This window comes from Pan paniscus, chromosome 10 (assembly GCF_029289425.2).
Source record: "Pan paniscus chromosome 10, NHGRI_mPanPan1-v2.0_pri, whole genome shotgun sequence".
NCBI lineage: Eukaryota > Metazoa > Chordata > Mammalia > Primates > Hominidae > Pan > Pan paniscus.
Window position 1 is genome coordinate 48,812,998 of NC_073259.2, and position 21,743 is coordinate 48,834,740.

The window sequence follows — 21,743 nt, forward strand, 5'->3', positions numbered from 1 at the left end:
AGTATGACCATATAAAATAATGAAATCTCTTATGAAATAATGAATCTAAGTAATGATCGTTGATAGCTGCTATCATAACAAAGAGACAACTGAACATTATATACCTTCTGATATAAGTACTCAACTCCACATATCACGTATTCTTGTATAAAATCTAACCTCAATCAGATTAAGCTTCTAGATGAGGATCCAATTACTTAGCTAATGCAACTACACAAATTACTTAGTTATAGCAAATACAGAGGAACATGTTCAACAACACCACAGGAGAGAATGAAATCAGCAAAATAGGGAATGAAAGGCATTCTTTCAATAAGAGCAAGGAAAACAAGAAATAAACAGTGAAACTGAGACCAGAAGAAATTTGAGAGATTGTATTAACTGCAACCTCTTGACCATGTTTGGATCCTGCTTTGAACTAAAAAACCATTAAGTGTTTTGGGGGACAATAAGGGAAATCTGAATCCTGATTATCTGATGATATTAAATAATTTTTTTTTTTTTTTGGAGACAGGGTCTTAGGGTCTTACTCTGTTGCCCTAGAGTGCAGTGGCACAATCATAGCTCACTGCAGCCTCAAACTCCTGGACTCGAGCAATTCTCCCTTCTCAGTCTCCTGAGTAGCTGGGACTACAGGTGTGAGAGCCATCGTGCCTGGCTTTTTTTTTTTTTTTTTTTTTTTAAGACTGGATCTCACTATGCTGCTCAGTCTGGCCTCGAACTCCTGGCCTCAAGCGATCATCCTGCCTTGGCTTCCTAAAGTGCTGGGATTAGAGGAATGAGTCACCTCACCCAGCCTTCCTTTTCAAAAGGGGGTATTCTGGTTATGTTTAAGAGACACCTTATTTAGAAATAGAAGCTAATGAAATGACGTGACATTTGGAATTTGCTTCAAAATGATCCAGTGGAGTGGGGAGGGAAAGAAGTGGGAGTAAAAGTGAAACAAGATTAGCTATGAGTTTATAATTTTTGGAGCTGGGTGACAGATGAATGCAGGCTTGCTATGATACTCTATTTCTGTATATATTTAAAATTTCCCACGGTAAATGTAAAACAAAACAAACATTCATTGGTTTAAAACTCTCACTTTTAAGGTCTAGTAGTTTTCTCAAGTAGGTGGCAAGTGCATGGGGTGTTGAGACACCATAAAAAAACAGGTACGTGGCTCCAGGCAGACATGAAGTTAACTCTCCTCTCCTCTTCACTCTCCACATCCAATCCATAAACAAGTCCTGTCGACCCGACTCCCCAAACACATCCCAAATCTGCTCCCACAGTCTTCTGCCTGGCTCAAACAGCCTCCTACCTAGTGGTCTCCCTGCTCCCTGTACCCCTTATAATCCATTCTCCACATTATCTTTGCAAAATGTGAATAGGATACAATGACTTAAACATTTAAAATATTACAACTGCTTCTCACTGCAATTAAAGTCTAAACTCTTTTCGGCGCTCCTGCCACCCCTCTAACTTCATGTCTTACTCTGTTTCTCACTAGCACTGGTCTCTGATGTTTCCTCAAACTTGCCAAATGTGTGTGCATCTCAGGGCCACTGTACAAGCTGCCCCTATTCCTAGAAGGACTTCTGCCAAGTCCTCAAAGCACTGGCTCCTCTTCACTATCCGGTCTCAGCTTAAAAGTCACCTCCTCAAAGATAACTCCCTCAACTCACTTCCCACTCTGCCCTCCCATCCTATTGCTCTGTTATTTTCTTCACTTCCATTAGAAATTCTGTTTATTTATTTTCATGTTTTATTGGCTTGTTTGGGTGTTCTTGGTCTATCTCCCACAAGCCAGAATCTTCAGCCCTGCCCAAACAACGTAAGCTTCTGGAGGAAAACCAACAGGGTACCTTGGGAAGAAAAACTCTCGAGCTAGTCATTGTATCTTGTGAGATACAACGAAATAGAACCTAGAGGCAGACACAAGAAAAGAGTGAAAATGTATATGTCTTACCATACAATAGAAACTACATCTAACATTTACTTCTGTGCAATATGGAATTTGGTGGGTCTGCATCCCAGTTCCTGGGCGGCGGGTAACCTCTAAACCCTTGGAACTTCCTGAGAGATAGGAGTGCCTTTTTATTCACAGTGGGACCCTAGGACTATGCCTGATAGTTTATGCCAGTGAAGTGGCTCATGGTGGGCCTCTAGAGAGTTTGTGCTAATGAGATGACTCAGGGTGGAGGCTGGCCATGCCGGAAGATCAACCATGTGATTGGAGAACTGGAGCTTTGAGCCACATATTACTGGCCATCTTCCAGGGGGAGGATGATACTGGAGATGGGTAATGATTCAATTAATCATGCCCACATAATTAAGCCTCAATAAAAACCCTGGCCAGCGAAGCTCAGCACTCTGGGTCAGCTCCCTTCACTGGCAAGAGTCTTGATGAGTACTGTCACATTCAGATGCTGTGGGGGTAACACCCTGAGTGCCTCCCCCTGGAGTACTCCCTACAACCCCTCACCTGATAAGATCCAAGGGCTGCTTTTTGTATATGCTTCGAGGATGAGCCCATTCTCTGTACAGAAGGTACCGTTCATTAGGGCAGCTGGGATCCTCTGACTGACGGCGGAATTTGCACTGTGACGCAGAAGGGAACATGTAAGCACCATAATCATCGTGTTTTCACAAATCTGCTTCTTAAATGTGATACAAATACTTGATAGTCAATTGTGAACAAGGGGTCCTCACCTTCTGGAAGGGGTGGAAATACCATCTAATTTTTAGTGATTCTTAACCAGGCATGGTACTACCCTCCTTGGGGGTCATTTAAGAATGTGGGCAGGGATGAACGATTGGGTGTTACAATCCTGAGGAGAACTGCAGGGACTCTGTGAGGGCCCCAGAGATGCTTAAAATGCTTTAAGTGGGGCAGTCCTACACAATGAAAAATTGGGCCACCCAAGTGCCCAAATCACCACACCAGAGGAACACGTGATAACCCACCCCTCTCCTTGGACAATGGGGAAACCAGGGCCTTGGCTGGTTAGCAGCAGGGTCAATTCTAAAACCTAGGCTTCTTTGCCCCCAGTTCAGCAGTTATTCTGTGATAACATACAGAAAACAAACAATAAAGCTGGGTATCATGTTACACACTTAGCTTATTCAAGAAACAAAACTTCCTGCTTAAATCCAGTTGCCTTTTTTTCTGACTCATTTTTCTTCTTCTGGCACTAGAACCAGATTACCACCCAGCCAAATCAGGGCACAGGCCCTGACCTTCACACACCTCCCTCTCAAATACCACATGGGACCATTTGTTAGCCTGAATACAGGACCACTGCAATTAGAAGAGGCTTTAGTGGAAAAGACCTGGCCAAAAGCAAATGTCAACTGTTAGAGAACCTTGGCATCCCAAATTAATATTCGTGACAGCTATTTGCAAGTGGCCTCAAAATTCATGTCCTGTTATTCGCAATTAGCTAAATTCAGTGGGGCACAAAAGTAAAACACATGGACTCTCAGGCTGGATGGCTACATTGGGTCTCTTAGGATCAGTATTTACCTCACCCAGCTCCCTGTTCTCTATTTTTCCATGTGTATCAAGCTGCTGTTTAGTGTCCTAGTTTTATTATGTTATTCAGTACATTTCAATATCGTCTCTATCCACAAATACATGTACTACACAGTAGCAATTACCAATCTCAGTCTTTGCTTTCTTTGGTCTTACACAGTCAGATAAATTGATAGTGAATATAACAAAGTAATAATGCAATATAATATAATATTTAATTTATTTCAATGACAGAGTTTAAACAGCTTTAGTTATAATGTCCCTGCATTTACAGTGGTCACATTTTAAAAATTTCATTTCACGAGAGATGGTCTCGGCTAGAGAAGTACTCTTGAATTTGAGGGGTTGCTGTGGTCTCAGAATGTAGTCCTTAAAAAAATGTCAACCATCTGGGGTACTGCCATTGTCACAACAACCCTGACAGATGCCTTTTTAAAAGCCCAGGGATATTCCAGGGGACAGTTTGAAAATCGTATTCCAAATGAGGAAGAAAAGTCTATGTTACAGAAAATGATAAATGAGAAGGTCTAACATGTATTTTGCTGACAAAGAACTAATCTTTTCTGGTTGATAATAACATCTGTTAGTAATTATGAAAATAGCTAACACTTATTATATGCTAGGGACTAACATTTGGATTAATTTAATCCTCTTAACAACTCTAGGAGGTACGTAATAATTTATCCCCAGCTTATTGATGAGGAAATGGAGGAAGAAAGGCTAAATGACTTTCACAAGGTCATCCAGCTAGAAAGTGGCAGGGCAGGCATTTTGGTCTCAGAAATGCTAACACAGATTAACTGCTAATCTATACTGCTTTACACATTGACTGTGAGAGAGGTCCTGTCCATTCATTCATTCGCTCCTTTAAAACGGAGTATCTTTATAACTGGGATCCATCTGTGAACAAAAGACCTAGTTCTTACCCTAAATGAGCTTGTAATCTTGCAGTATGTTCCCTTCATTTTACTGAGGAAGAAACTTACAGTCAGGAAAGTTAGCCCTTTGCTATTGTCAACACCAGAGTATACAGAAGGCCTTTTAGTTCATTTTTGCCTTTTAACTTACATCATGGAGTGGGAAAGCTGCCTTGTAGATCCCAGAGTTTACAAGTCTGTTGATCCCAAACTTGCTAACATTGTTTATCACTTGATACTTGACCCGAGAGAGGATGAAGTAAACCTAAAAAGATTCCAAAATAGAGTATGCGGTTTATATAGTGTAACTAACCAATCCAATCATTGTTTACTACTGTAACACGAATCTGCTGGCATATTTCTTTTCTTTTTGTGCAGTTTTTAAAAATAAAACCAAACCAACCAAACCACAAAACAGCAGGTTCCAAATTACCCCAAGACAGCAACTAAATTTGGTTTAGACTTACAATGCGGCTTCTGGTGGCTGGATTGAAGAAAGCATCTCTATCAACTATGTAAAAATCATTCATCCGGTTCTTCTCAAATGGGGCAGTGAAAAACTCTTGCTCTGGCTTGATGATGCTTTCATCTACACTGAGGACTTTGGTAAACCAGTTGAGTGTACCAAAGGCTGAGGACCGGTTTTTCAGATCATTGGGTTTCAGAGGCAATTTGATGTGCATTATCTCAGCATACGTACATAACACCTCCCATGGTGCGTGTACTTTTACAAATACAAGCTTGTCATCCAATACCTATATTGGAAAAATAAAAACGCAGAACAAGAAACCAACTCTTTTCACAATTTTAAAACACATAGATTTTTCTTATGTTGTTGGTAGCTTTAAAAAAAAATACAGAGACCACCACTAAAAGTGAAGATAACAATAAAAACAGATTTGCAAACCATCATAAATTTTTGTCTTAAAGACGATTTCTTGGTTTGAATCATTAAGGAAGTAATTCAAATCATCATAGTTCATAAAACTATGAAAATAATTTATAAAATGAAGAAAACCAAACTTATTTGTCTATCACTCTACCCTAATTATTGACTTAAAGTAAAAACACTAGAATATTCATTGTAGTGCTAGCATAATGAAAAATTTTTAATTTTCTAAACCTCGAATGAACTTATTGTCTATCTGTTCAATATTATGTGGCTGTTAAAAATGTCAAAGAATTATATTTATTGACATAAATCCATTTGCTATATATTAAAGGGAAAAAGCAAATTATAAAACTGTGAAGTGGTAATTTTCTCCTTTTTGAAAGATAAAAAATGTGTACATATATATTTTTGAGTAAAACAGCTCAGAAGGACTGCAAAATTATTTATGGATAATTAAGATACAGATTATTTTCCTTATTCTTATGTTTTCTAATTTTTTACCATAAACTATTTTTTGTATAACAAAAAAGCTTTTAGAAGTTTCTTAAAGAAAGAAAATAATCATTCATACATGCATTCATTGTAAAATTCGTTGGCTATTAAAAAAGATCTGCTAGTTTTGATCAGAGAAAAAGAATATATCCTACACAATGCAGATTTTGATTGACTCCTCTCCCAGTCTATGACTAAGATGTGGCCAGGGCTGCATGTTTCCAGTGTCACCCAAGTATTCCAAGTGGCACGAAGCTGCCCGACAACAGTGGTCAGCCGAGGGCTGAAAAGGGACCAGTACTTACTGATCTTGTTGCTTCTAACTGCAGGCCATGACAGATAAGGTTAGATTCATATGCTTGTCTTTTCCTCTGTCAAAAGAAGTTGGAATATATGTTAGACCTTTAGTTTACCAAAGGCAGAAAAAGGCATTTTTTAAAACAATATTAATAACAAAATCAAACTAGCGTGGACCTGAAAAAGAAATGCATCAGCATTTGGTCAAGCAAATGGAATAGAAGAAATGAAGCAGCTCTTGCTGCTAGTGACATGTAAGTGTTGGATCCCCAAGAGAATGTCGTGGAGGGTACTTCGATGCCCTGGCACCCTGGAAGGCCCTTGGCTGTCCTGGTGTGGTTTCAGTCATCTGAAACCTCACCAGGTAAATAACAGTATCCTGCTTTGACACAATCCCACGTACTTTTTGGCTCATAAAAGCATACAAATTGAGCTTTCTGAGTCCTATTCACTGATACGAGTTTTCAGAGTTGAAGATTCCAGATTTTAAAAATTTGGTTTCCATACCAGACATTCAAATGGTTCAATTACTGGATGTGTATGTGTCATCCCTGCATATCTTGACCAAATTCAATAAAACAACACAGGCAATTTTGGCAAAATTCAGAGAATTTTTTTCTCTCTGCAAGACTGAGATGTTTGTGAAGCTATAAATGTCTAAATCCATAAAAATAGTGAACTAAATTGATATCTATATTACATGGCCATTTCAAAAGATACAGAATATACTACACTTATGGATATTAAATTCTAGATGCCTAGGCTTTTGCCAAGCTGTGCCCAAAGTTGTAAGGGAAGCATGCAAAGATGGAGACTTGTTTGACCTTTTAAAAAGAATGCTTTTCATGACAAAACAGTTTATACTGCTTTGTGAAATGAAGAAAATGAGTAGACACAGAGGTTAAGAACACAAGCTCTGCTATGGTTTAAATATGTCCCCCAAAAATCATGTTAGAAACTTAATCCCCAATGCAACAGTGTTGAGAGGTGGGGCCTACTGAAGGGTGATCAGGCCACAAGGGCAGACTTAACAAATTAATGACATTATCACAGGAGGGAGTTTATTAGCATGGAATGAGCTCCTTATAAAAGTTTGGCCCCCTTTTGTTTCTAACCCCCCCCGCCCCATTTTTGTTTCTCCCTACCACCTCTCTCTCCCCCACCACCGTGGGGGTGACACTGCAACAAAGTCCTCACCAGATGCCAGCCCCCTTGATCTCAGACTTCCCAGCCTACAGAACTGTGAGCCAATCAATTTCTGTTCTTTATAAATTAGTCTGTGGAATTCTGTTACAGCAGCACAAAATGGACTAAAATGAGCTCTGTAACCACACTTCCTGGGTTCAAAATCTGAATTTATTATTCATCAACTCTATGACCCATGACAAGAAAATTAAACTCTCCATGCCTCATTTTTCTTCATCTGTAGAACTAAGAAAACCCAGTTGTTTCCTTTTTAGGGTCTTGTGAAGATATGATTTAAACTACATAAAGCACATGAAGTAGAATTTTCATTTCCAATAGTGACAAAAGGTAACTTGGAGCAAGCCTTACACTGAAGACAGCTGAAAAAGCTGGGTGGAATATTTAGCACAGCAGTTAACAAGACAGAGAGGAACTGCTAGGTCCAGGTCGAGATCATCTAGTGGGTCTGGCAGTCAGACACTTTACCCAGGGAACAATACTCATGATCTGCCCACTCTAAAGGCACAGAGTGGGGATGAGCTGCTGTGCTATGCACAGGGCCTAGAACATAAAAAAAATCCCATAAACTAGAAGTAGGTGAAGCTGCAGGAAAAAGACCAAAGGTCAAAAAGTAAAAGAATATACCTGGTATTTGGCTAAATTTGAGTCCAAGTGGAATCCCTGATGTATTGTGTTGAAGTATCAGAAAAAGGATATTGCTTTGTTTTTATATCTTTAATAAATGGTTGTACAGTACTTAAAACATGCCAGACACTGTTCTAAGAGCTGTACAGATATAGTACATTTAACTATTGGCTGCAATTTGAACATACAATAGAGTAGCAGAGGAAACCAGCAAGTGGTATAACTTCCCTAAACACAAGCAAATGGCCTAGAAATGCCCCACTCAGATAGGGGTAAGGAGAGTTTGAGGTATAGCTTTCCTACTCCGCTCCCCAAAAGTGACTGTTCCCTCTGGGTGTCCCCTTCCCCACCAGCTCCGCAATTCATCCTGAGAAGTTCTTCAGCACTTTCCACCCCTGACCCACCATATTCCCAACTTGAACTTGAAAGTTGACTCAGATTCATTCTACTTCTTATCTAAGCAGTACTCCTTCCCTCTAAATCCTAATCCTCACATTTTGATTCTTACATAGGAGCCCAGTCCTTATTTCTGATTGATTACCTCTTTATTATTGGGTAAAGCATTTTGATCCCACAGACAGCATTCACCAGTATATGCCCGACATGGTTTCGATTTGTGTCTTTGCCCAAATGTCATGTCGAACTGTAATCTCCAATGTTAGGGGAGGGGCCTGATGGGGGGTGATTTAATCATGGGGGCGGATTTCCCCCCTTGCTGTTCTCATGATAGTGAGTTCTCACGAGATCTGGTTGTTTAAAAGTTTGTAGCATCTCCCCTTTGCTCTTGTCCTCCCGCTCCAGACATGTAAGATGTGCCTTCTTCCTCTGCCATGATTGGAAGTTTCCTGAGGCCTCCTGTACAGCCTGCAGAACTGTGAGCCAGTTAAACCTCGTCTTTATAAATTACCCAGTCTCGGGTAGTTCTTTATAGCAATGTGAGAACTAATACAATGCCTAACACATATTTGTTGAAAGAATATACTCAACAAGCATTAGTTCATTTACAAACATTTCTTGAGTGCCTTTTATTTTGCAGGCATCCTGCAAAGTACCGGAGACTGAAAGAATTTAAAATAGTCTGCTACAGAGGAAATATAGAGAAACTTAGCGTCCAGTGACCTAAGACTTTCTCCTGATACAGAATGACTGAAACGTTTATTCATGTGCTTTCTGGCACTGTAATGGACATCTGTCATTCTTTATGGACATCCATTTTAAACTCCTACCAGAGCCCACATCCATTATAGCAGATAAAAACACAGACACTCCTTTTCATGGTCTCCCATGAAATTCAGCTACTGGCACTCGAGCTAGGCCCTGCCAACCAGACTACCTGGCTCCAGGCTCCAAATTGAATGCTAGTGATGCAAAGAAGCCAGGCCAAGCAGAATACATTCTGGGGTGGCTGAGAGAGCAAATGCCAGTTCCAGAGATGGTAGAGGTTACGGCAGGAGCTGTCCATAGCTACTGCTAGTCAGTGGTGCCAGCGGTGCTGGCAGCAGCCCTGTGCTCAGGACAGCAACTGTGCTTTTTCTCCTGTGGCAGGATTAAAGGTACTGCTTCTGGCTGCCTGTCTCTAAACTTATTTATCTAACCCATCAGGAGAATTTGTGAGTTCTCTAACATTTTTCTGATAAACTCCTGATCTGCTTAAATTACAGTTCATTTCTGATACTGGTAAGTAAGAATCCTGACGAACAGAGTGGTTGCAAACTAGGGAAAACGTGTTAGCCCAAAACCTAAAACATGGTACAGTAGAGGGAGGGAGTATTCTGAAAGGACCAGACACTGTGACATTCTTTCCTTCAGGGGAGATGACTCACCCTGAGGCTGTACAAAGGGCAACCCAGATGGTCTCACTAGCAGGTCATAGCAGGATCCATGCCTGTGTCTTTGGTATCCTCTAAAATTCAGTCATGAATTTCAGTTAGCATGTGAAAGCTCAGGCCCAAGAATTTTAGCTCTTGGAGACAAATGTCTTCATTAGAAGAGTAGGAGAATCAGTCAGAAGAGGGTCTTCTCCAGTGGCTTGATGGGTGTTTTAACAATAAGTGCTGGTAGGGGAAAAAAAAATCATGTAACTCTGTTCAATGGCCTTATTACAAATTCATGGTTCCCATCACAGTTGGGCTGTCTCCTTCCTGGCCCCTAGCTATCCACTAGGGAGCTGTTCCAAACTTTTAAGGTGCTCCTTACGCTCATTACCTAACTTCCAGCCCAGCATGCTCGCAAGTGACCTCACCTCCTTCCTTACAGAGAAAAGGGCAGCCACTCACTGGAAATTCCTGCCAGTCTCTTTCTACCTATCAATAGTTGGGCACCACCTCTCTTCTTGGTGTCAGAAGTCTATGCTTTCATCTCTCTTCTTGAGCTTACTTTGGCAATACCTCCCATTTTTCTCTTCATTGCTCTTACTCCTCTGCCAAAAAACACCTTAAATGTTTCCCAATCTTAAGAATATTCAATCCTCCCATGGCCCTGCCTACTGTTCAATTACTGCCCTTACTTCGGAGGTGTCTTTTAATCTTGATATCATTAACACTTAAAACAAGCCTATAACAGAGTAAGCACACAATAAATGTCTGATGAATGAATAAACTGAGTGAATGGTGGATCGATGACTGCCTGTTAAGCCGGAATGAACTAAGGAGTGTAAATGGCTGCAGTGCAGCAACTGCAGCCTCGCAAATTTTCTGAGCCCCCCAAATTTTCCATGTACTTTTACTTATGGCTATTACAGGACATGGTGTAGAAAGAGAGATGCAGTTTAATTCTGAAGTACACCAACACCAGATAGAGAGCACAGGGGCATCCACAGCATGAAGTGATTCCTGGACGCTTCAGAATTTGAATTACCAGATGACAAAAGGAATGAGGCTTAGACAGCTCAGAATGAGCCAGCCCCACATGAGGGCAGTTCTGTCAAACATACCAAACACAAAATATTTCTGTCTTGGTTGTATCAGCTGTATCAGCTATGAATGCAACATGCTGAATAGTGCAAGTCAGACATGTACCTTCTTGATGGAGTTTCTAAACTGAGGCTACAACTCATCACCTTCAAGGGACTCTCTCTTCTCGGATTTTGTTCCAACAAACAGCCCCTGTAGCTCTTGCAGTTTTGGTTTTCCTGTTACTCCTGGGCATAGTGGTTAGATTCAGAGTCAAAATTGAAATCCTGACTCTGCCATTTACTAGCTCTATGATGTTTGGGCAAATAATCAACTCTATAATCATCAGCAGTTTCATCTAAAAAATAGAGGGAAAAAACAGCTTCATTTTGGGATTGTTTTAAGGATTAAGCATGATCATGGGCATAAAGCACTCAGCATGATGCTTGGCATACGATAAGCGCTGTGGATAAGTCAGTCATCGCCATTACCTTCTCTCTGCCTTTTAACATGCTCGACTTCCCTTATTCCTTAAAAAAAAAGAAATTCTCTGTATTCTGCAGGGCTTAGAGGCTCATCTCTGTTTTAAATACCAAATATCTGACAAAACAGGCAACCCCACTCACTCTGCCTCTACACCATGCACCCAATGACCCTTCGTCCCTGCAGTGGGACACCAGTACACCATTTTACAGAAACTCTATGAGAGTCACCTAGACTCCCCCTTCTTGACTCTTCTACACCACTTGGCTATCCTGATCTTCAGGCTACCTTCTTTGATATCTGATGGATATCTATCTTTTCCTTCTCTGAAGGATGTGAACATATCTTTTTATCTCTTCTCTTTTGCCTCATGTCTATTATAAGGTAGGTCACTGATGAGAATGTATAGCACATATGAATATCATAGACGCAGAAAACACTAGAAATACTTCCCTTCAATCTCATTTTAAGAGCTTGATAATATTCTCTCAGAGAGACGTACCATTATTTATTTAACCAATTTCAAATGGTTGGATATTTAGGTGGTTTCTACCTTTTTGCTATTATGAAAAATCTTTGTGCATCCATTATTGTTTCCTCAGGATAAGGTCCTAAAAGTAAAATTGTTAAAGAGTGTATTCAATTTTAAGTTCTTTAATATGTATTGCTGTACTGCCCTCCAGAAAGGTTGTACTAATTTATTCTATTTTAGTTCTTTACAAAGAACTCCTGAGATATTTACCTGATTTCTCTCAGGATAATTGGTAGACCTTGGAGTTGGTTTATAATGCCCTCCATTTTACCACCAACTATAAATACTTAAACAGTTGAATCAAGGATAGGACATTTTTATTTGCTTAAACACATTAATATATCACCTTGGTGTTACTTTATTTAATAAGACAGTTCTTGTTATTTTCTTTTGGCATGGCAATTCACAAATAACTAGTGGAATACTTAAAAAATTGATCAAACCAGTTTTCTTGGTTTGTCAGGTAGCTAAAGTAAATTAGCATATGTGCTATATTTGTCAAATAGGCACATATCAGGAAAGGACTGCTTACTTAAGAAAAGATTGCTTAAGTCTCTTTAATATGAAATCATCTTTACTTCACTGTAGAATTTACACTTGGATAAGTAACAGCGTTCCTGACATTTAAAAAATTAGGGTAGAGCTGTCTTCCATGTTAAAAATGAAAGATAATTAATATTGCATATTGGCTGACATAGCCATTGCTCAATAAATATTTGCTGAATAAATGAATACCTGAGGCCACACAATTTTAAAGTAAAAATTATCTATGTGCCTTACTGGAAACCTTATATATAAGAACCTAAACTGATAGTCTATGATCTTTATTTGGCAGTATAAAATGTTTAAACGAGGCTCACTGACTAAAAAAAAAAAAAAAAGGCTAGTCATAAATTAACCTGTGTTGTAAATGTGTACATCTCTAGGGGAGCAAATTCATTTGCAGTGCAACCACATTTTATTTTTTAACCTACTAGAATTCTAGTAAAGCCAAAGTGACTGTAATCACTGAGGACCTAGGTACATCACAAAATGACGCATGTGATTCTATTACTGATGGTAGAGAATGGTACTGGAGGTTCAAGGTGAAAAAGGACAAAAGCACCTGCCATACTCCAGAAACCAGTATCTTATTCATACCTCTGTTGAGAGGTTAATAAAGCTGTCAGGGAAATAAAGAATAAAGCAATCAAAATCACAAAGGACAGACTGGCATAATTAAGGAAGCTTTCTATCCCTACGCACCCTAGATTACACATTACACATTACACATCTCGTTTGGCTTAGTAAAGTCATTGTTGTGAAGGACTTACTTGCGAATTACACAGTAATAGTACTGATTGTAAACACAAATATCTACCGTTTTCTTTCTATTACCCACCTTTTTCAGTGTAAAAAGCAGGGACTGCAATGTCTAAGTAGTAAAATTAATGAATATACTATGATGATAAAGTAGAAATCAGTTGGGATTAATGAAATATATGAATAGATTGATTTCAAATATTCTTATAGCTTTGTTAGGCAAAGTATTGATGGTGCTGTCATTGTATTTTCAACTTGCCAATCTTTTTTTAACCTACAAAAAACGCAAGAGAAATATATCATAGGTACTTAATTTGTGGAAAAAAAATTAGTCTAATTACTGTGCTATTTATTAGTTCTCCCGAAGGTTTGGTAAGCAGAATACATTATTTAATCAGAACTTAATTTAAATTCACGTGTTGGTGATAAAAACATTTAATGTTAGTGGACTGATCTGATGAGGAATTTACTCAACTGAGTAATGTATGTTCACTAGGGGACAAAAAACAGATGAGCATTTTAAATGATAAACATAGGATGGAGTGAATATTTAGCTGAAGTTCACTTCCAAATACGACTTTTAAATCAAATCACAAAAGAAAGAAATGCTCATTCTGAGTAACACAGAAAACAAATTTTCAAAGAAGAAAAAATAAACACCCATAATTCACTGCCAAGATAACTATTCTATTACTTAAGTGTACAATAAAGTTTTTCAGTAAAGTGTTTTCCAAACTTATCTGCTTAAAGGAACAACTTTGGAGTGCTTATTTAAAATGTAGATTCTTGAACCTCTCCCCTGGAAGTACTGACTCAGCATGTATGGGATGGAGCCTGGACAATCTATTTTTAACAAGCAACCCAGGTGACTTCTCATAGGACAAGTTTAGTAAATCCTGTTTTCTAGGACACACCTTTTTCTGTGCATATATGCATGTACAAGTGCACACAAGCAGCTATTCTTTTGTGATGATTTATCCCTGTCAAGCCTGTTTTATGAGAGAATTTGGTATAGCTGATTTTTGCCAATCCTGCTGTACCCCTTTACAGATGATCTTTTAAAAAGGTGACACATTTGCCCTGCTGGTACCAGGTAAATGACAGCCTCTTCATTCAACCTACAGCCAGACCTCAGGAGGAGCAATCAGAAAAAGGGTTTTCTCTTCTCCATGTCTTTGTGAACTCGTTGTTAATTCCCTCAGTAGGATAAAATAGAATAATCAGGTCTTACTTTTCAGAATTTCATTGTCCTCTCTGTTTTTAAGGTTTCAGCCCAGAGATACTTCCCATTTTGGAAATAAGAAGCAAGAATTGGATTCATTGCTCTGGGTGGTAATACTCAAAAATAAAACCAAATGTGCTTATACCAGCAACGCATTTCATAGCTGTAATTTGAAACTGCTGATTCTAATTTAATTTATTCCTTTTTACCTACAATCTTAGCATAAACAAGTAGACTGTAAAGCAAGGGAAAAGATAAAAATATAAAGACCTCCCTGCTTTAGTCTAAAATATTTAGGAGCTAAAGATAGATCTGACTTCACTCCCTAAAACAAAAGACAGAACACCTGCCAAAAGTTAGCCGGGAAGTAAAACCACCCAACACTGGCTGCCATATCGCTTACTGAGCCTATCTTAACATGAGGCTCAAGTTTCCAATTCATGAACTACCTGTTGCAAACGTCATTCCCAGGCAAACTTTCCATGCTGTTCTGATTCCTCATAGTGCCCCCCACCTTCTGCTGTCCCTTTATTTCTTCAATTTGAAGAAGGTAAGCCAATTTTTAGTCTATGCAATCATGCCTTCCTCTTTATGAGGATTCATGAGACAAATTTTTCTCAGGAGGATCTTTCCTACCAGAACACTGTGTTGCTTTGGAACAACCAGTTTTGTTTTTACTGTGATGAAACTTTAAATTATGTTATTAATAAAATCCTCTTATATTCTTTGGCAACTAAGAAGTTGAGAGGCAAATTTGCAGCTGATCTCTAACTTCTGAACAAGAACTTATGGTTGATAATAAATCATTTTATTACTCTGACACATGGCTTCATTTTATTTTTCTGGCTTTTATATTTCTTTTACCCTGATTTAGTCTTTAATTACTTTCATTCTTGATATATTTCCATAGGTGACCTTAAATACTTTTTTTCCACTTCCCTCCTAACATTTATATTTATTTTAATTGATAAATAAAAATGTTATGTATAACATGTTTTAAAATATGCATATATAATGGAAGCCAAAATCAAGCTGATTAACATATGCATTTACACGTCACAAACTTTTGTGGTAAAAACACTTAAAATCTACTCCTTAGCAGTTTTCAAGAATATATTATCAAATAGAGTCAGCTGTACAATAGTTCTCCTAATCTTATCCCTCTTATCTAACTAAAATTTTGTATCCTTTGACCAACATCTCCCCAACATCCTCTCACCTCCAGCCCCTGCTAATCACTATTCTACTATCTACTTCTATGAATTCAACTTTTTTTTACACTCAATATGTAAGCATCGAATACTATTTAATAAATTATAAATTCATTCATGCATTGCTTAACAACAGGGATACGTTCTGAGAATGTGATTTCATCTTTGTGTGAACACCATAGAGTGTACATATGAACATACACAAACCTAGAAGGTGTAGCCTACCATACACCTAGGGTATATGGAATGGCCTGCCGCTCTCAGGCTACAATCCTGCACTGCATGAGACTGAGCTGAATACCACAGGCAGCTGTAACACCATGGTAAGTATTTGTGTATCTTAATATAGAAAAGCTACAGTAAAAATACTGTATAAACATTTTACAGATGGTATACCAGTTTAGGGCACTTATCATGAATGGAGCTTGCAGGCCTGGAAGTTGCTGTGGGTGAGTCAGCAAGGGAGTGGTGACTGAACCTGAAGGCTTAACACATTATGTGCACTACTGCAGACTTTATAACACTGCTCACTTAGCTTAAAACACAAACACACTCTACAGCTGTACAAAACTTCTTTCTTTATATCCTTATTCTATTGCAAATATTTTTCTATCTTTAATTTTTAACTTTTTAAACTTTTTTGTTGAAAACTAAGACACAAATACACACATTAGCTAGGCCTACACAGGGTCAGGATCATCAGTATCACTGTCTTCCACCTCCACATCTTGTCTCACTGGAAGGTCTTCAGGGGCAGGAACAGAAATAGAGCTGTCATCTCCTGTGATAACAGTGCCTTCTTTTGGAATACCTCCTGAAGTACCTGCCTGAGGCTGTTTTACAGTTAACTTCCTTTTTTTATTTATTTTTTATAAGTAGGAATATACTCTAAAATAATGATAAAAAGTATACTTTTAAAATATATTATAGTATAGTAAACACATAAACCAGTAACATAGTCATTTATTACCATTAACAAGTATTCTGTACTATACATGATTGTATGTGCTATATTTTTATATGACTAGCAGCCCAGCCCAATAGGTTTGTTTATACCAGCATGACCACAGACATGTGAGTAATGCATTGCACTACCATGTTAAGACAGCTATGATGTCACTAGGCAACAGGAATTTTTCAGCTGTGTTACAATCTTAAGAGGCATCATGGTATATGTGGTACATTGTTGACTGAAACATCATTAAGCAACTTATGACCATACATAAATAATTTAATGTAGTATTAACATAAATAAGTAGGGTGCTAATAACTATAAAAAGTACACATTGCATATTAAAGCTAATAAATGAATGCTTTGAGTTATACTATACTATCAGTTATAATACTATCTTATTAGGCAAAAATAACCAAATACTTAATATGCATAAGACTTAATGAGGAACCAAGCCATATGATCACCTCAATAGATAAAAGAAAAAGCATTTGCTAAGCTTTAAAACCCAGTTATTATAAAAATGCTTAGCAATCTAGGACTAAAAGGGAACTCCTTTAACTTTTTAAAAGAAATCTATCAAAAATGTATGGCAAGTGTAATATTTAATAGTGAAATTTTAGAAACATTCCCATTAAAATCAGGAACAATACAATAGTGACTACTATGTGTATTGGTTTTGTTCAAGAGGTCACAGCCATTGCACTCAGACAAGAAAAAGAAAGTATAAATATGGCAAAGAAAGAACAAAATTGTCATCATTTGTAGACAATATGGTCTTCATTTGGGAAAATTAATAGTATTAGAAACTACTAAAACTAAAAAGAGCTTATCAAGGTTCTTAGCACTCATAGAAATCAATAGACTTCTTTTACACACAGTAAATCATAACTGCATTTAAAATGCCTCTGACAATAGCAACAAAATTTTCAATAATTGGAAAAAGTTAATAAAAATGTACAAGATCTTCATGGACACTACAGGTTGAATATCTCCTATCCAAAATGCTTGGAACTAGAAGTATTTCTAATTTTGGACTTTTTAAGAAATTGGAATATTTACATTATACTTACCAGCTGAGCATCCCACATCTGAAAATCCAAAATGATCCACTAAGCATTTCTTTTGAACGTCAAGTCAGCACTCAAAAAGTTTTGCGTTTTGGTGCATTTTGGATTTGGGATGCTTAACCTGCATTATAAAGCTTTACTTAAAGGATAGTAGATCTCAATAAAAGGAGTGATATATCATGTTCATCATAGTAAAACTTTTTGGTAAGTTTTTAAACATTTCCCAAGAGTCTCATCCAGACTCTAGGAAAACTGTTCTGGTCTCATGATGATTAATCCAAAACAATGGATCACAGTTTTAGAAGCTCACAGGCTCTATAACCAGTTAGTTGCCTCACGGTATTTGAAAGTTTGAATTAAATTATAATTAGATAAATTTAACTTTGATCACTAATTTTAAAACAATTCTCTATCCTACAGTCTCCACTGGCCAGATCCTTTTGCCACACACTAAAGAATTCTTAAGGTCAGATATGAAATACAAATATATACTTCCATATATAAACTTTTCAACTTCAAGGACATAAATTTTCCATTAACTTTTAGGAATGGATAATTTTTTAAAGTAAATAAATAAATCATATTCAGGGTTGTTCCCACTGTTTTTGTACTACCTAGACCTCTTCCCCATCTTCACCCTCATCTGAATTGTACCATTACTTGGTCACTAACACATCGGTTTGAAGGCAAGCATCAGACAAAACAAAATTCAAAAGATCAGTTCTGCCGACTGTTAGCAGTTCTGGAAGAAAGCAGCAATTACTAACAAAACTGAGCAAGAGGAGTTGGAGAAATGTATGGGAATTTGTTTTATGTAAAACATCTTTGCTCTTTACAATATGGATCAAACATATTTAGATATATTTAATCATCTACTGTGCCAGATACTGCTGGCTGCCTACGGAACAGCCATTCTCCCCTCTTTATTACTAAGAAAAGCCTGCTTGTTCTTTAGGTATTCTGTCATCAGGTGACTCAAGAGATGAAAGACCAATCCTATGCAATAATTCCATTCATATTGCCAGTAGTTGATTTAGGAAGAGACTTGTAACAGACAATGAATTGTGAAAGGAAATCTGCAAAGGGCCCTTCTAGAGGAGCTTTCTTCCCTCTTAAAAAACAGCCCTGAGAAAGGGCATTCCTTCTCTCTGCCTCTGGCTACCTGGAGTTGCAGCAGCCATCTTAAAATCAAGGGAAGACAATTTAAGAGCCAAAATATTGAGGATGGCAGAGCAGGAGGATGGAATGACTTCATTGAGCCAATAAACTAATCCAGAAATGGCTGTATCTCTAGACTACTTAAATGAGAAAATAATTATTTCCTTTTAGCATTTAAGCCATTTTGAGTTTGGTTTTCCTGTTATTTGTGATTTAAAACATTCAAACATTCTGTGCCAAGCTCAGTACAGACTAAACGAGCGTTTGTTGCTGAAGCAACTTACAATCATCCTCATGTAAAATCTAAATGTAAATGGTTTATGCTTTTTAAAGGAAGGTGTTGTGTTTCTTAAGTGTTTTTGGTCATATAAGTGGCCCAAGTTACATGATATTTGGAGGTCTGGCTAGAAAATTATTTTCTTTTTGCTCAAAGGATGATACATCCTTTTAAATACTCTATGTTTTTGGTGTTTGTAGCCCTGTCACTTCTATCTTTCTCCAGCCCTACAAAGTGTTTAACAATATCCTTTAGATAAACTCTGGTGGAGTCAAGCTTGGGGTTGCTTTAGGAAATCAATATGGTTTACATGTAAGTGTTTTTCTTTCAAAGAAAACAGGATTTTGAATTGCCTTTCCTTGGTATTGCCCTAAATCCTCAATAAGGCCTGACAAGGAGTACAGTGGAACTCATAAATGTTTTTCCAATGAAGAAAAACATGATTCCAAAGTTAAGCTTTGAATTTCGGTGAAGTATATATAAATTAAGTAATATGTGCAAATACAGTCTGAAAACACTTCAAAGCACAGCTTATAAAAATGAACATCAAGGTATATCAATCCATGAGTTCAAGGATTGCCAAAATTAATGATGATTTTTTTCCTCCTTATTTATGAGAGTTACCTTGGGACCTATGTTTCTGTCTGAAGCAAATGCAGAACTGATTAATGTAAGCAGCTCTAGGGCCCTTCATCATGGCAGTAAAGTTCTTGTTTAAAATCAGAACTGTTTCTTTTATACTTTAATGGATTAGATCTGTTTAACTTACTTTATATATTGCTCAATCCAGATCCATTGGCATATGGATGCTTAATGAATATTTGATGATGGTGACTATGACTGCATAGAATATATCTTAGTGTCCACAGGAAAATGAAAGTACCCTAAGCTGTTTTACTTTAGTGATAAAATTGTATAATAACAGGAAAGTCATGCCTTTTCATATCAGGGCATTATTTTAAGAAAATCCCAAATGGGAAGATACAAGAATTAAAATTTATGATCTAATAATGCTAAAATATTATGTAACATCTATATGTTATTTTATTTAATCTTAACCATAATTATATAGGCTAAGTATTAGGATCCAATTTCCCTGAATCTAAAATGCCATTGATTGTATGGTGAGCCAATATTTTATGTATTAATAAGAAAAAATTCAACAATGAAATTTTGATACAGCATTTGTAAGATCCAACTGATTTTAGAGATGTCAAACATAAAAAAGAAAAAAAAATTGATTTGAAAATTTGCCTAAGTCACATAGCTACCCAGCCAGAAACGATACTTTCCACTCTTCTGAGTTCTGACCAGTAGCATATGAGCACAACTGATGTAGTTACTTTGAGGCCAAAGTGGTAAAGAAGCATGAGTACTTTCTTCATCTTATCTACCATTTATCTATGTTGATATTCGGGATGACCCGGGAATCTACCTGGGGAATATGGCAGAGCTTCTGTCAGGCTTGGGTTTCTTGATAACTGCAAAGGACAGAGGCCCGACCCCAAACTATGTGCCAAACAGGGATGCTACATTTGACCTTGACGTGAACAATAAACACTCTGTTTTTGTGTTAAGTCCCTGTCATCTGGGAGCTTGTTTGTTACAACTAGAATTACTCCAACAGAGCGGCAGAATTAGAACTTGAAGGTCAGTTTCCAAAGTCTGGGCTCATTCTATTCCACCATGCAAATATAAAATGCCAAACTTAACCCCCTCTGAAACAAACAGATGAATAAAACAGTACTGATTACTTCATTTTTTAAAAGGTTTTATCACTTGATTTGAAAGAATGGGCAAAAATCAATAGATTTAAAGTTGGCATATTTCAAGGAGACAGTCTAGACACGGACAATTAAAGTTTTGTGTGTGTGTGTGGGGGGGAGAGAGAGAGAACAGAGAGAGAGGGAGAGAGCACACATATATGTGAAAAGGGGAAGAAAAAAAGGATGAGGAATGATTTCTAAAGTGGGTGAAAGTAACACACATATGCACTCTTTTTTGGTCTGTTTTAGTTTAATGCAGTTTGGGTACAGGTAAAAACGTTCCAGGGAGTTGTTTATAACCCTGCCCTACTGTTTTAATATCCTGAGATAAAGATGGCCCTTTACTTAAAAAAGCTTGGTGCAAAGGAAAGGGAGAAGAGAGCAGCTTGACTGGCAATGCAATGAATGAAAGGGAGGTAACAGAGAAAAATGAGAGGTCAAGAGCAGTCTCCATATTCAAGACAGTTTGAACCATGGCTTCACCACTTGCCAGACTAGATTCCACGACCTCGTATATTCATCTAACCTAAGGGTCATCTCCATCATCCATAAAATGGTGTGATTATAGAACCCACTTCATGCTATATGAAAGGAGAACATGTATGCAAATGTATGTACAATCCCTGAGTGAGCACACATTGAAAGCTAGTTGTTATTACACTTGTCATTATTAATCATTAGCTTCCTATGCCACCTAATTGAATAGCCAGGCATGCTTAAGGTAAATCTCTTCTGTACAATAGAAAGTCCAATTCCTTGAAAGAAAGTCTGCTTTCAGCTGTGAAACCAAATGAGGTTAAGAGCCTGAGGAAGTTTCTGATTCATATTTTAAAAACGTTTTGTTAATATGCTTTGAGAAAACATGAGCAGAGAAAATATGAAACTGTTTTGTGTATGATATTTCAACACCAGTTTCACTTTATTACTTATA

The 21,743-nt window shown here is 37.6% G+C and overlaps 1 protein-coding gene across 4 annotated transcripts in view; it reads right to left on the reverse strand.

Moving 5' to 3' along the window:
• ANO6 (anoctamin 6) overlaps positions 1-21,743 on the reverse strand; it is a 216,179-nt gene that overhangs the window by 79,045 nt on the left and 115,391 nt on the right. For all 4 annotated transcript variants that reach the window (XM_003825754.6, XM_014347200.6, XM_008951088.6 and 1 more), the window contains 4 exons: positions 6,127-6,192; positions 4,905-5,192; positions 4,589-4,702; positions 2,471-2,586 (listed from right to left, as the gene is read on the reverse strand). In XM_003825754.6, coding sequence (XP_003825802.1) covers positions 2,471-2,586; positions 4,589-4,702; positions 4,905-5,192; positions 6,127-6,192 — 584 coding nt within the window. The remainder of the gene's footprint in view (positions 1-2,470; positions 2,587-4,588; positions 4,703-4,904; positions 5,193-6,126; positions 6,193-21,743) is intronic.